Source organism: Lepidochelys kempii, chromosome 7 (assembly GCF_965140285.1).
Source record: "Lepidochelys kempii isolate rLepKem1 chromosome 7, rLepKem1.hap1, whole genome shotgun sequence".
Taxonomy (NCBI): Eukaryota; Metazoa; Chordata; order Testudines; family Cheloniidae; genus Lepidochelys; species Lepidochelys kempii.
Genome location: NC_136386.1, coordinates 42,883,551 through 42,898,986, shown reverse-complemented (window position 1 = coordinate 42,898,986; position 15,436 = coordinate 42,883,551). Strand labels below are relative to the sequence as shown.

At 39.5% G+C, this 15,436-nt stretch overlaps 1 protein-coding gene across 5 annotated transcripts in view; it reads right to left on the bottom strand.

Moving 5' to 3' along the window:
* Positions 1–15,436, bottom strand: part of SFMBT1 (Scm like with four mbt domains 1) — a 137,673-nt gene that overhangs the window by 55,155 nt on the left and 67,082 nt on the right. For 2 of the 5 annotated variants that reach the window (XM_073352395.2, XM_073352401.2), the window contains exon 2: positions 3,161–3,317. The exons of 1 other annotated variant lie outside the window; for it this stretch is intronic. In XM_073352395.2, the coding sequence (XP_073208496.1) occupies positions 3,161–3,188 (28 nt within the window). In that variant the 5' untranslated portion in view covers positions 3,189–3,317. Of the gene's footprint in view, positions 1–3,160; positions 3,318–7,080; positions 7,651–15,436 lie in introns of those variants that run through there. 2 more of the 5 variants (XM_073352398.2, XM_073352396.2) reach the window with 2 other exon arrangements.

Genomic DNA, 15,436 nt, shown 5'->3' with positions numbered 1-15,436 from the left:
TGCCTAACTGGTTTTAGAGCCTAAATTTCAGGAATTAGAAAAAAGTGGGGAAAAGACAGCTTTTTTGTGGCCAAATTATGTGTGTGGATTAGTAGTGTCAAACCAGCATAGTACTATTGTATATCACTTACTACCCAGAACTATTTGCATTAGTGCTGTCTTCAGTGTCAAATGTTTCCGCATTAATTCTGCCATCTGTTTGACTATCCATCCTGTGATACAACAGGAACACAGGGATATTGAATTCCACCACTTGACACTGTTACTATGTGAAGAAGATGGTGAAATGACACACTAGAGTTTCATTCAAGTCTTATCAAGGAACAAGTTCAACTACAGGTGCTCTGCTTTAAATCTGGACCTTTGCCCCATGTTAATTCTCGTGGCCAATAACTGTCATGCATAATTAATGTGGGTTAGTTAGAAGACTGTCAGACGGAGAGAGTTAAGTACATCATACTACAGTGTGCAAGAAGTGAAATTAAGGCTAACTTCAGACTCTCTCAGTCTGAAACCAAGTTCTAACCACCAGGTTTTTCAACCTGGTTGTAACTATGGTTAGTCTCCTTGATCAATATAATTAGTTAGGCCATAATTAAGTGAAGTCAGGTTGGGATTCTGGTAGCTGAAAGACCGAAAGTGACAAGAGTAGGCATTGTCTTTTCCTCCTGTGGCATGGGAAAGCATCCCATCTCTCTGATAACAGTCCACATTCTCACACTGGGAAAGAGTTGGCAGGAAAGAAAATAGGACAGAGGCTATTTTCAGTTACCTTAAAGGAGGAGAGGTAAAGGAGAAAGCAATTTAAAAGTCATACACAAGAAAAATTAAATCAGTCAAAGGAGAAGATGGGGGGGGGAAGGGGGAAGTCCCAATAAAAATCTGTCAAAACGTATATTTATATTGTAGCAGCCTACAGTTTATAAACAAACTCAGTGTGCTATGAGTGCAGTAAGGGGACAAGGGTGTGACTAAAAGCAGTGTGATTGAACTGAGGTTAGCACATCTTGTTAATTATTTGGTTTTTTTGTGAGGGTGAAGATTTTCAATTAACTATTTTGTTAACACTTCTGAAGAGAGGACTAAGGTAGAAATGCCTTTTACAACAACAAGTGACTGAAGGAAGGACCTGACAGGTATTATTCACTATATTCTGTCTATATTTTTCAAAAAAGGTAAATACAATTGTAATTCTCAAGTAAATAGAGGTGAATAAATAATGCAAAAATAAACCTCTCTTTAAATTTTAAATAAATTTACTTTGACTATGTGACCATGTTTGCATCTCGTGTATTTATTTTGTGAGCAAAAGTGTTCATTTAAAGTGAATTTCAAAAGTTGCATATGACAGTATTCATGGAAACTCAATTTGAAATTCATGCCAGAAATTCTCACATGCTTACTGTATTCAAAACAATACTATGTGATTCAGACAAAAATCACAACTAAGTAACACCTTGAATTTAGAATATTTGCAGTTGAGCTATGGTGAATGGAAAGACAGAAGATTCAAGAAACAATGAAATGTTTACAGACATTCCGTAAGTATCAGAGGCTAATGACACTTACCTTTTTTTGGCAAAATAAAAATCCAGTATGTGCCTTAATGCACAGACATGAGTTTTTAACCTCTGTACAGCCTTAACATTTGTTATGATCTTTTCAGAGTCAGATAACTATTTTTACCCTTTCTTTTTTGCACGATACCTGTTTATGCAAGTGCTTTAGAAATCTTTGGCTGCTACTGTAAAACTGGTTTGTATATGCCGGGTAACACTTATCCCACCTCTCTGTTGCTCTTTTTTGTTCATCTAAGTATACTTCAAAGGGAACAAGGTTAGCAGCAGGCTGTCTATCTGTGATTATTTCTCAGAGATCATATTTCATGGTCAGGTAAAACGTTTTTGCATGCATTGTATGTAGTCATTTTTTTGCACTGCTACAGTAGCAGTAACAGTAATTATACTTTCCTAAAGCAATGTAGGAAACTACAATAGCAATGGTAGAGGGGAAATATTTTCTTTGGTACTTTTCCTTGAGGCAAAGTGAAATTTGGAAGGTAACCTGGTCCAGTGGTTTGACTATGGGACCAGAAATCAAAATTAAAGACTACCCAAAGCTCTTATTATTTTATTTGTATTAATATAGTTCCTAGAAGCCCTAGTTAAGGACCAGCCATTGGTGCCAGGTAATGTACAAAGACAGAGGAAAAGGATGGTCCTGGTCAAGGGTGCCAGAATGGGGGAGTTAAGGCTCCATCACTTTTAAAAGTGGGAGGGCTACGCATACACATACAAAACAAGATAAAACTTAAAATATACTATCAATACAGGTGACTTTAAATCTTATTAAAATATGTAGAATCTGTTTGGCCCATACAAGGTTGTGCTTAGGTTTGTGTGGCCCTCCTGTGTAATAAGGCTGGGCATCACTGGTGTAGACACAGCCTCAGTACAAGACAAGAGACAACAGATGGGTATAGACAGATGGAGGAGTACAAGGAAACGAGACAATAATAGTCTGTGTGATAGACAATGATCTCAGCACACCAGTGGCCTAACTGTTGTCAAGTTTTTTTTTTTTTTTTTTGGTAGGCATCATGGCAGAGGGCAGTTTTGAGGAGAAGTTTGAAGGAGAATCGTGAGTGACTGAAGCATACCACTCAACTTTTGTAGTTCAGCTTATATAAGAGTAAACATGAAATCATTTTGACTTACTTCACAAGGGTATCAGGAGACTTAGTTTATATCTGCAGCATGTTTTAAGTGTACAAAATATTTTTTATCATAATTGCTCTGCCCTTTTCACTCTCCCACCCCCAAATAAGACTTCTCTGTTCTAAATGGAAGCAACATGTGTGAATAGCCCATATTTACAATGCAAAGAAAAAGCTCACTTTTTAAAATATCATTTCTTAACATAGGGCCAGATCATTGTTTCCTTGATACTATTTGGGGAGTAAGGCACTACTGAATATGTGCAAGGAAATTGGAATTTATCCCATAGTAATTGCAATGTGAAGCTACTCCCTTATACACAAAAATTAGTGTCACGCACTTTTACTGAAAACATTTGCACTCATTTGCTGATCCTATTCAGCTTGGCTGTAAAATGTCTGTGCAGAGAGAGCCTCTAGCCCTGGGCTCATCAGTGGTACTACCTGCATCATGCTGCTGTTCTCCATTCATTTCCACAGCAATCCAGCAGTAATGCGCAGTAGCAGGAAGTCTTGGGAGCCAACCCTGTCACTGTTTGGTGCTCATGTGCTGTTTCCCACCTTTGCTTCTACAGACATCCAGGAAGTTCAAGCAAGAACACTAAAAAACAAGCAAACAACAACAACAACAAAAAACAAGAAAGAAAGGAGGCTCAAAGCTTTAAAAAAAAAATCACTTTTTTTTTTTTCCAGACGCAAGACAAGTGTTTGGCTTACTGCTGAGGAAAATGAAAGGGGAACTGTTCACTTTAATACATTTTTTCAGCTAGTGGCCCTCATTTTTCTCATTAGTAAAGCCAGTTTGACATCATGAATTTATGTTGCAATAACACATACAAAAAAATCTGCTCTCCAACCCACCTTCAAATGGATTACAAGAGCATGATAGATCCCAGACAGTGGCATGTGGTATGGGACTCAGCAAGAGATATGAACTATCAGCACAGATTTTTTTTTTAAACTACTACTGTTTTTATCAAACTGTACATATCTCACCTGTTATACAGCTCAACTCCTCTCCTGTTTCCAATGGAAAGGCTGGACAGGGCCATATTCTGTCAGTTTCTTGGCTTTGATATCTAGATTGCCAGCCACCTCAAGCCAATGCCCATTTTACTGATGGGAAACTGAGCAGGGTGAGTGACTTGCCCAAGGTCACACAGGAAGTCTGCTGCAGATCAGGGACTTGAACCCAGGTCTCCCATGTCCCTGGTCAGTGCCCTAACAAAAGGCCATCCTTCCCTCCCTCTGATCACAACTATATAAGTGAAATGGACAAGTAACACCACTTAAGTCAGTGTCACTGAGATCAGAATCTGGCCAACTATATGTCCATTTAAGGATATTTATTTTAAACATTTTAGCAACACACCTTTCATAAGTCTTCAAGGAATTCAGCAATGCTGGTCTTCTGTCACAATGTTATTAAACAAAAAAACTGCTTAAAGATCTTAGCCAATGAGCCATCACTCCCTCACTTTAACAGGATCAACAGAAATAAAACTAGCAAAGCCATTTTGCTGCAAATCATCTATTAGGTCTGTCTAGTACCTGAATACTATGTCTTTTTATACAAATTTAAAAAACTGTTACATTTCCATGCACCAGGATGGAGGACTTAATTGCCTTTTCATGTATATTCTTTTACCATATCATTTTTAATGATTTTATTATCATAAAATATAAAGGAAGATATTTCTTTAGCAATTCATTTAACTAATATATTTCACTTTGTGGTGCACAAAAATGTTACTTTAAAATATTAATTTGAGAGGCATCTGCTGTCCTGAAACAGATTTGCCCAGCTCTGTGCATGGAAAGTTAATATATTTTATTTTACTGCTAGGGTGCTTAAAGGAGTACTCATTTTCATAAAAAGCCTAGATTACCATTCTCAAAAGCTTAAGAGTACTACTGTTATATTTATCAGCGACTGGAAGCCATCCAATAAAGTACTAATTTCTGAAGAGACAGGTGTCAAACTTCTCAAAACATGACAAACTTTCGTCATGCCTCACAAATGCACTCCATGTAAAAACCTGGTGGAAGATGGGTAATTATTGGCTAAGTTCTAATGCAGTAAGGATAATTATATTTTCCCCTGTAAACAGAGTGAAGTGTTTTCTTGCTAGGTAAACTGAAGTCCTCAATCACCAGTGAAGCGTGATCAGACTATGCAAAGTGCCACCCAACACATCGCTGTCTAGTTTAGTTATGTTAAAATTATAAGGGACAAGTTTCCCACTGGCATAAGTGGGTGTAAATCCACTTAGTTAATTACTTGAAGTGACTTTTGCACATCATATCACTGCCTTTGCTAATTGCATTCAAGAGTTGCTTATGGAGAAACTGTAAGGACAGCTAAATTTAAATGTATTCTGTCATGCAGTAAGTTACTGCTTCAAACTACTGTATAATACAGAAAATGCATCACATTTTGCTGCATATGAAAAACTCCCAAGGGAATATAGCTCCTAACTGGCTACAAACCTTGATCATTTTCTCACCAACCTTTGTAGTTTTCAGCAAAGCACTTTAGAATGAGCTTAAGACTCACACAAGTACGATTTAAGCATGTAACTAACTATGATTTGCTGCACTGGAGCCAATTCATGAACAGGTTCTGAGAAAGTAATGATACCTACTTGACTTCTAAATCAGAAAACATTTTAAAAATACATGAGGGGTACTTTTTATTTGCATTCTGGTTTGAGTTTTAGGGTGCCCCTGATTCTCCATAACCACAAATACTAGAAACTTGCTTTTAAAACGAAAGCGGAGGGTCTTTCCTAATCACATACCTCCAGAAGCTGGGGGCTTTAAGGAAAAACACCAAAACTCAACGTGTGAGCTGGCAACTGTATGTCTGCTCCAGAGACAACCCTACCATTCTTACAATTAATTGTTTAAATGTGTCTTTTTTTCCTGCACTACTGGGTGAAAGACCCATGCAAACAAGTGAAATGACTATCAAGAGGAAAACAGTAAAACTGACTTTAATCAAGATCATGAAAATCACAAATTAAGCCTTTTAAGGTGCTACCACTTAAGAAAACCCCAGAGTTAGTTAAAAAAAAATTATAAGTGAGTCAGAGGAAGTTTGTACCCTGGACATCTATTTAAAAAAAAAAAAAAAAAAAAAGATTTTCCATGGGTCTGTCATTTTCACATTAAGTCTGAATGGGACTGAATCTTTACATAGGCTATAGTTTTAGCGAGTTAATTGTCAACTAATCAAGTTAACATGATTGTGAATTAGAACTGGTTGAAAAAATGTGATCTGAATTTTCTATCATAGTTTGCCAATTTATCTAAATCAAAATATTTCACAGAGATGGTTCTGTTGTGTCTGGAGCTTGCTTGGTTTCCTTCCAGCTTACCTGCCTGTCTCCTTGGCAGTCCAACAGAGAGCTCTCCCAGGGCCCAAGGCTCTGGGGCAGCCTGTTAGGCCGACTGCCTTGGAGTCAGGGACCCCAGGGTTTCTGGGATGCCTGGCTCTGGGGTATTCCACCAAGTGGACTGATTCTGAATGAAGGCACCATTTCCTTTCATAGAGTATTTTGAAAATGTTGGTTTTCATTCTGAATTGCAACAAACCCAATATTTGCAGGTATCAAAATCCTCCATGAAAAATAATTGACTTTCTCTGCCCAGCTGTATTCCAAAGGTGAATCTAGACACTTCATAAGTGTGTGTGTCCTGAAACCACCATTTGTTGAGAGTTTAGATTTATCACTTGATGATATTGTACAATGCTCTCAATTAAACTTCAGTTACAACTCAACTAAAAACAATAGCCTAGACAAAACCACAGAGAGGTCTTGTCTACAGTGTTTGCAGCAGTTTTAGAAATAGTTAAATTGGTACAAATAGTTGTGTGCAGGCAACTTTTCTGCATCAAATATCCATTCATGAACAGGTATGAATGAAATTGTTAACAGATAATAAAAAGAAACGAATACATCTAAGCTAAGGAATAAATAAGACAATTAAAACTGTTTGATGGTGTTCTACTAGTTCTGAGGTACAACCCAAAAAACAAACGAGTCCAATTTTTTTTACATTAGTTACCTTATGGAAAGAAATAGATGTGCCAAGATTTAAAAATCAAGTAATTCAGAAACAGCCCTCAGCAAATATCAGTTTACTCTCTACAGAAGTTTACAAATTGTAGAAAGTTACAAAAGTAGATATAGTTACCAAAATTCAGCATACTAATGCATGTCATTTAAATGGCAAATTCCTGCTACAATGCTTCTACTTACGCCTGGTCTACACTAGGCAGGGAAGGAAATCAATCTAAGTTACGCAACTTCAGTTACTTGAATAACGTAGCTGAAGTTGACGTAATCAGATCTACTTACCATGGTGTCTTCACTGTGGTAAGTTGATGGCTGATGCTCTCTCGTCGACTCTGCCTGAGCCTCTCGCCCTAGTGGGAAAGCGCTCGGTGGTCGATTTATCTTGTCTAGACAAGACACGATAAATCGACCCCCGCTGGGATTGATCACTGCCTGTTGATCCAGCGGGTCATGTAGACAAGCCCTTAGTCTAAACCATATATCATTTATCTCCATAGGCCTGAAGTGGTGTGGGATGCTGGAAGATGAGGCTACCCCATGGAAAAACTATAAAATATTCTGACTCTACCATCGAGTGCCAAACAGAATACATTTATCATAGTTTCTTGTAAACCAATATATTTCTTGGGATTGGCAAAAGCTGGTAATACATTTTTGTGTTCAAACGGTCATAGTACAAAACCAAATAGGGGGACTTGGCACAAAATGGAGTGCTGTTAATCATTACAGTCTCATATGCTTTGAAATGAAGCCCTACTACCTTAGGACCTGGTCCTGGAAGCTCTACTCACATGTATAGTTTAATTAAATTAAACTTTCACAATTTATATTACCCAGCTCTCCAGGTTTCAGAGTAACAGCCGTGTTAGTCTGTATTCGCAAAAAGAAAAGGAGGACTTGTGGCACCTTAGAGACTAACCAATTTATTAGAGCATAAGCTTTCGTGAGCTACAGCTCACTTCTTCAGATGCATATCGTGGAAACTGCAGCGATATGCATCTGAAGAAGTGAGCTGTAGCTCACGAAAGCTTATGCTCTAATAAATTGGTTAGTCTCTAAGGTGCCACAAGTCCTCCTTTTCTTTCAGCTCTCCAGAGTATCTTCCACAACTAAAACAGAGCAAAATACATACCTAAATGTGTATAAATTTAGGAACCTAGTAACATGTAAACACGTAAATCACGCTACTATTTTATTTTAGAGACGCTGAATACCCACAGCTCCTACTGAAGTTAATGTGAGTTTTGCCCTAGTAAAGTCTGAGTAAGGTCCTCTTTATTTAGCAAGAAGCACTGATTTTTTTATACAGACAGAACTGGAAGTCAGCTGAATTACCAATAGGAATATGAAGTTCAAACCCCCCCAAAATATCCCTTGGCTAAATCTAGCCTCGACATCCAAAAAAGAGATTACAAATGACAGAAAAGAACCCAGCCTCTGGAAGTAGACTGCAACATACAGCACTTATTTCAGTATTACAAACCTTCCTAGAACTCTTAACTGCATATTCTGTGACACATGATATGTTCAGTGGGATGGCAACAACTGGAAGCAACATTAAAACCAATTACAGTTCATTAAAGCCAGATGGCTCACTTGAATATGCAAAGAAATTCAAGTTGGATGCTGAATTAAAGTAAATTGGTTGGTGTTTGAGGTCTAATATTGTTTTTAAAATGAGGGGATAGGAGAACAATGAGGAAGTGTGTGTGGCCAGTGATCGGTGTCTGAGGTGGATGCAGTTAGTACAGTGGGAAATGTACAGTCATGAAAGTAGTTGCACTGCGGAGAGGCAGATTCTTGGACATGGAAGTGGCATCATATGCTGCAAACCCAAGAAAAGAAATCAAGATACCAGACCTATCTTAGTTTCATTACTGCTTAATTCAATGGTTCTCAAACTTATTTTTCACGGACCACTTGAAAATTGCTGAGGGTCTCTGTGGACCATTTAATGATCTTTCCAAGTGTCGTTTGTACCGTTAGCTAACTACTGTAAAACACTTTGGATAAAAGCACTATATAAAAAAAATCTTAATAGATGAATGTTTTTTTGTTCTACAAATAAAAGCACACAACTCGTATTTTAATATCAGTAGTCTTACCTTTCTAATGTAATGGATGTGCCCTGTCTCCCCTGATGCTGCATCCCCCCAAGCTGGGAAGGAGGTGGGCTACCACGGCAGGGGAGACCCATAGAGCTGAGGCTGGAAGGAGGGCCGGGGGCGGGGGGGGGTGTGTCTCTCTCTCCCCGGCAGCGGCAGCCCTGGAGCTGGGGAAAGTCGCCTCTTTGGCCGCCGCAACCCTGCACATCCCAAATTCCCCCCACCCTCTTTTCTCACCTCACTGCCCCCTCCCACATACCCCCATTCACCCCAAGGCCACCACCTCACCTTACATGTACATCTTCTACAGGGGCCAGGCTCCCAATTAGTGGAACCACACCTGCGCAGCTCCACTAATTAGGTGGGTGGCCCTTCATTCTCTTGTGCGTGCCTGGGTGGCCGCACACCTTAGAGGGAACTATCCACAGACCACCTGACTGGGGCTCACGGACCACAGTTTGAGTGAGAACCTCTGGCTTAATTTACTTGTAAGAGATTCTTCTGCTTATGGAAAACATCCCCACCCTCCAAATAATGATGTGTCTGCAGTGCCTCAGGAATTCAGATTCAGGCTGATCACCCGGATAGAGGCACTCATTAAAAGAGCAAATCAAAATCTGAACTGTCAAACTAGGATCTTGGCTACCCACCTGACAACGTCCACTTGGGGCTTAGAGGAAAAGACAAGGTGTTGGGTTCTTCAGAGCCTGGGTCTATACTGCCTGCCAGCAAAGGACAGGATTGTTCTGCCACCACAGTGGAACAAAAGGCTACAGATCCACCACAGAACCTGCCTTGCTAAAGAATGGTCAAAGAGTGTCCATATAAAGCTAGTGCCCTTACACGAATAGTGTTTCCTCTGAAAGAAAGGGCTCTGCTAACTAGCAAAAAAAAAATTTTTTTTGGTGGCAAAAACACAAGCACTTAAGTCTAACAAAACTTATTTTGTTTACAAGTAGTTTTTGTAGCAGAGGTTGTTACTTTAAGGGCTTGTCTACACTGGCACTTTACAGTACTGCAACTTTGTCACTCAGGGATGTGAAAAAACACCCCGCCCCCCCCAAGGGGAGCATGTTTCAGCACTGTAAAACGCCAATGTAGACAGTGAACCAACAGCCGCGCTCCCAGTGCTGGTAGCTACACCCCTCGTGGAGGTGGATTTTTTTAGAGCACTGGGAGAGCTTTCTCCTAGTGCTCTGCCATGACTACACAAGCCACGTTAAAGAGCTGCCGTGGCAGCTCTTTAACACTGCCAGTGTAGACTAGCCTAAGATTCCTGCTGATGCGTTGAGAACTGTGCTTTTTGTTTGTCTTCATGTTAGTTCCATCATTTTGCAGTGTGTATTAGGGCATATTTAGTAATATATAAAGTTTAGTCCTGTGCAACAGACTTTACTGGACTATTGTGCTTATCTACTGAAAATTCTTGTGTAGAGAAGAGGAATCAGGAAAAAGAATTTACAAAATTAGATATGAAGAAGAACAGACAACAGAAGCTGGAACTGTTTGCTTGGTTTTTTTTTTTTTTTGTTATAAAAACTGAGAACACTTACTAGTTGAAATGTTTATTCAAACATTTAAATCTTTGTCCTTTGCACTGGTAACTGTAAGCCAAAAAAAAAAAAAGTGTACCAGACCTAGTTCTGCTTACAGCAGAAGTTTGCTCCTTAGTTCCTGTCAAGGTTCCTTCCCACTCTGAACTCTAGGGTACAGATGTGGGGACCTGCATGAAAGGCCTCCTAAGCTTATTCTTACCAGCTTAGGTTAAAACTTCCCCAAGATAAAAACTTTGCCTTGTCCTTGAACAGTATGCTGCCACTACCAAGCGATTTAAACAAAGAACAGGGAAAGAGATCACTTGGTGATGTCTTCCCCCAAAATATCCCCCCAAGCCCTTACACCCACTTTCCTGGGGAGGCTTGAGAATAAACAAGTTGAGTACAGACCAGCTTGGGCTTCTTAGGACCCTAAGAACCCAATCAGATTCTTAAAAAAACAGAACTTTATTAGAAGAACAAAACAAAGACAAAAGAAACACTCTGTAAGGTTAGAATGGAAGATAATCTCACAGGCAGGCGATTCAAAACATAGAGAATCCCTCTAGGCAAAGTCTTAAGTTACAAAAAGACACAAAAACAGGAATACACATTCCCTCCAGCACAGCAAATTTTACAAGCCAAAAAACAAAAGGAAATCTAACACATTTTCTAGCTAGCTTACTTACAAACTTTACAGGAGTTGGAAGGCTTGTATCCCTGATCTGTTCCCGGCAAAGGTATCACATAGACAGACAAAATCCTTTGTCCCCCCGCTCCAGATTTGAAAGAATCTTGTCCCCTCATTAGCCATTTTGGGTCAGGTGCCAGCGGGGTTACCTTAGCTTCTTAACCCTTTACAGGTGAATGGATTTTGCCTCTGGCCAGTAGGGATTTTATAGCACTGTATACAGAAAGGTGGTTACCCTTCCCTTTATATTTATGACATTTCTGTTCCGTATTCCCCCTCTATAGAGGGATGACTCTCTTCGCTCCCCAGAAGTACCACAGCCTCATAAACTAGTCACTGGTGAAACCACACCTCAACCTTGTAGCTCAGAAATCTTGGAAGTCACCCATTAAAATAAAAGCTTGAGGACCAGAAATTAAAGAAATATGGTACCAGGAAAGCTGGACATTCACTCAGAGTCACACTAAGAAAAGGAGTACTTGTGGCACCTTAGAGATTAACCAATTTATTTGAGCATAAGCTTTCGTGAGCTACAGCTCACTTCATCAGATGCATACTGTGGAAAGTATAGAAGATGTTTTTATACACACAGCCCATGAAAAAATGGGTGTTTATCACTACAAAAGGTTCTCTCTCCCCCCATCCCACTCTCCTGCTGGTAATAGCTTATCTAAAGTGATCACTCTCCTTACAATATGTATGATAATCACACTGTTACTTATTTTCTGCTTGTTAAATCCATGCCTTTACAAGAAGAACAAGGGCAGACTGAAGAGATAAAGGAATACACTTTATCATATTAAGCAGAATTCCAGCCCCTGCAAAAAGTAGTAATCCTGAAATCCACAGAAACCAGGAGACAGTATTTGAGATGCAGGGTAGTCATTCAAAAGTGTTTCTGAACCACCACATTTTTCTATGACCCACATCCTGATCTGCTTACTCCACAGATACGCTATGCAGATCTCCTTTGCCCCTCCCCCATTAAAATAAATCTTTATTGCAAACTCAAAGCAAACACCATTCAACAGTGAATGGAAGAAGCATTAAGCTTGTTTGCATAGAGTATTTCAAGGTGATGAATCAGTTTGGGTCTATATCGGACTCTCACGATATGGAGTATTACACTGAGCTCATGCACTGCTATGAGAAATCAAACCTATAGGCACCAATGCAACAGAGCAAATAGAAAAGTTCACATAGAATTATCAGAGCATTTTTGCCATTGAAAAATAGGGAAGCAGGAATCTAGGTGGTCTCCCACAAAGTAGTATAGTGGGCGTTATAATGAACTGTAAATGACTTCTTTTATTCAAGTTCATCCCCTTCTCTGAAAAGTCAGATATGGAAATAGTATCCCTATAGTCTCTCTCTCTCTGAAAACCCTTCATATAAAGGTTAGATGTCTGAAGTGTCTTTCACCAGCGTTAAACTGGTAGTTCAAATATTCAGTTCCTCCTACAGTCTCAGAAGAGGTATACTATGTCCACCTCTGTACAGGGAACTAAATCCAGATCTGCTAGCATATCATCAAATATAAAGAAAAGGAGGACTTGTGTTTATCTCTAAGGTGCCAAATTTATTTGAGCATAAGCTTTCATGAGCTACAGCTCACTTCATCGGATGCATTCAATGGAAAATACAGTGGGGAGATTTATATACATAGAAAACATGAAACAATGGGTCTTACCAGACACACTGTAACGAGAGTGATCACTTAAAGTGAGCAATTACCAGCAGGAGAGCAGGGGGGCGGGAACCTTTTGTAGTGATGATCAAGGTGGGCCATTTCCAGCAGTTGACAAGAACATCTGAGGCACAGTGCGGCCGGAGGGGGCGGGGGGGGGGAAATAGTTTTACTTTGTGTAATGACCCATCCACTCCTAGTCTTTATTCAAGCCTAAACTTAATTGTATCCAGTTTGCAAATTAATTCCAATTTAGCAGACTCTCGTTGGAGTCTGTTTTTGAAGTTTTTTTTGTTGAAGAATTGCAACTTTTAGGTCTGTAATCGAGTGACCAAAACAGACTGAAGTGTTCTCCGCCTGGTTTTTGAATGTTATAATTCTTGATGTCTGATTTGTGTCCATTTATTCTTTTATGTAGAGACTGTCCAGTTTGACCAATGTACATGGCAGAGGGGCATTGCTGGCATTATGCAAGGCACTGAATTTAGCCATATGGAGTGGAAATCTATCAACTTCATGAACCAAGAATTATAACATTCAAAAACCAGTCGGAGAACACTTCAATCTCTTTGGTCACTTGATTACAGACCTAAAAGTTGCAATTCTTCAACAAAAAAAACTTCAAAAACAGACTCCAATGAGAGACTGCTGAATTGGAATTAATTTGCAAACTGGATACAATTAACTTAAATAAATAAAGACTGGGAGTGGATGGGTCATTACACAAAGTAAAACGATTTCCCCATGTTTATTCCCCCCCCCCCGCACTGTTCCTCAGATGGTCTTGTCAACTGCTGGAAATAGCCCACCTTGATTCTCACTACAAAAGGTTTTTTCCCCGCCCACACTCTCCTGCTGGTAATAGCTCACCTTATTTGATCACTCTCTTTACAGTGTGTATGGTAACACCCACTGTTTCATGTTCTCTGTGTATATAAATCTCCCCACTGTATTTTCCACTGAATGCATCTGACGAAGTGAGCTGTAGCTCACGAAAGCTTATGCTCAAATAAATTGGTTAGTCTCTAATGTGCCACAAGTACTCCTTTTCTTTTTGCGGATACAGACTAACACAGCTGCTACTCTGAAATCAGATATAAAGATGGCAAGAGCGTAGACCACAGAGTTCGTATTCAGCATATATTGCCATGGGCCATGTCCATATCGCTAAAAAATACATCATACAGAAAATACCTCTCTCACTACTTGCAGGTCCAACTCAAACCAAGTGACCCTGAGGCTTATGGCAAGTAACCAGCTCAACTTTTAAGTAATCTTTTGACAATCCTCCTGTACTAGCACCACTGCATTCTACCATGCACAACAGAGATGGCCTGTTTTATTATGAGAAGAGAAACACTGTGGGCCTTGGTGAGAAGGTTGGCACATAACATAAAAATGATTTGTATACAGCAAAGTACTGAGCACAACACATTTGTTATCAATAAACAAACAGATCCAAGCTGGTTGCAAATGCAGTTGAATGGGGCCTTTAACCCAAGGGATCAATGGATACACAGGTATAAAACCGGCCTGGTCTACAGAAGGAGGAATGGGTGAGACTGCCTAAAGAGAAAAAGCCTCCTTCCAGATTGATTGAGGGCCTCTGCTATCCCTGTCACTCCTGAGATGGGATCTAAAAAGGACCAGAGAATAGCGACTGACATGCAGTGATCCTCTCCACTCACCTGGGAAGACTCCTTTGTTTAAACATTTCCATTGTACAAGTGATTCCTCTGCCTCCTCCAAACTTCTTTAAATTTTTAGAAAATGGCTAAAGAGACATCAGAAAGGGTTAGCCTTGGAAATATATAAAGTAAGTAGTAATTCAAGAATTCCAACACCCTTATGAACTGACATTTGCTTTACAAGGAATTGGTCTGGTATTCTGGGACAGAAATTCCTGAAAGGAGGGATAATTGTATGAAAATGACAAGGAGCACCTGCACACAAGAATGTTGTCTCTGATAAACACAAACCTTTCACCAATACACTTCTGGGGAAATTCACAGAAGCAGGGAAGAAAAAAAAAAAATCAGTGATCTTGTTTGATGAATAGGACTGGCCATAATAATTCGCAACAATTAAAGCCTACACAATAGAACACAATTCCTTTCATCCAGAAGGATTCCAGAGTCCCTCATAAACTATGCTTGTAAAACCAACACTGAAATGCAGCCACTTCTGGTCCGAAGAATAGTCAGCCAGCACACAGCATGCTGCACAGCTACAGATCAGGCACTCATACTACGATATTGAGTATGTTATAAAAATGGAGGTTAAGACAAAAGATAAGATGGCACCATGCAAATACCCCCCGTTTATGGCAAGTCATGTGGGATCACTAGTGAACACACTAACCCCGCCCTCCCCCAAACTATATGGAATTCAATATTTACCTATAGTTTAGTTAAATAATAAATTGAACCAGCTAACTATTTATATATATTTCAATATTAAGTTCTTGGGGTAAGGAATTTGTCCTTATGCCAGGAGGGATATTGCACTCTGCTGATATTATACAAACAAAAATAATCTCAGAAGGATAAAGTTCTCTGGCCACATATAATTTGTGTGTACTATAAGTGTTTCCAGTAAAAATGAAATTTTTAACAGGACA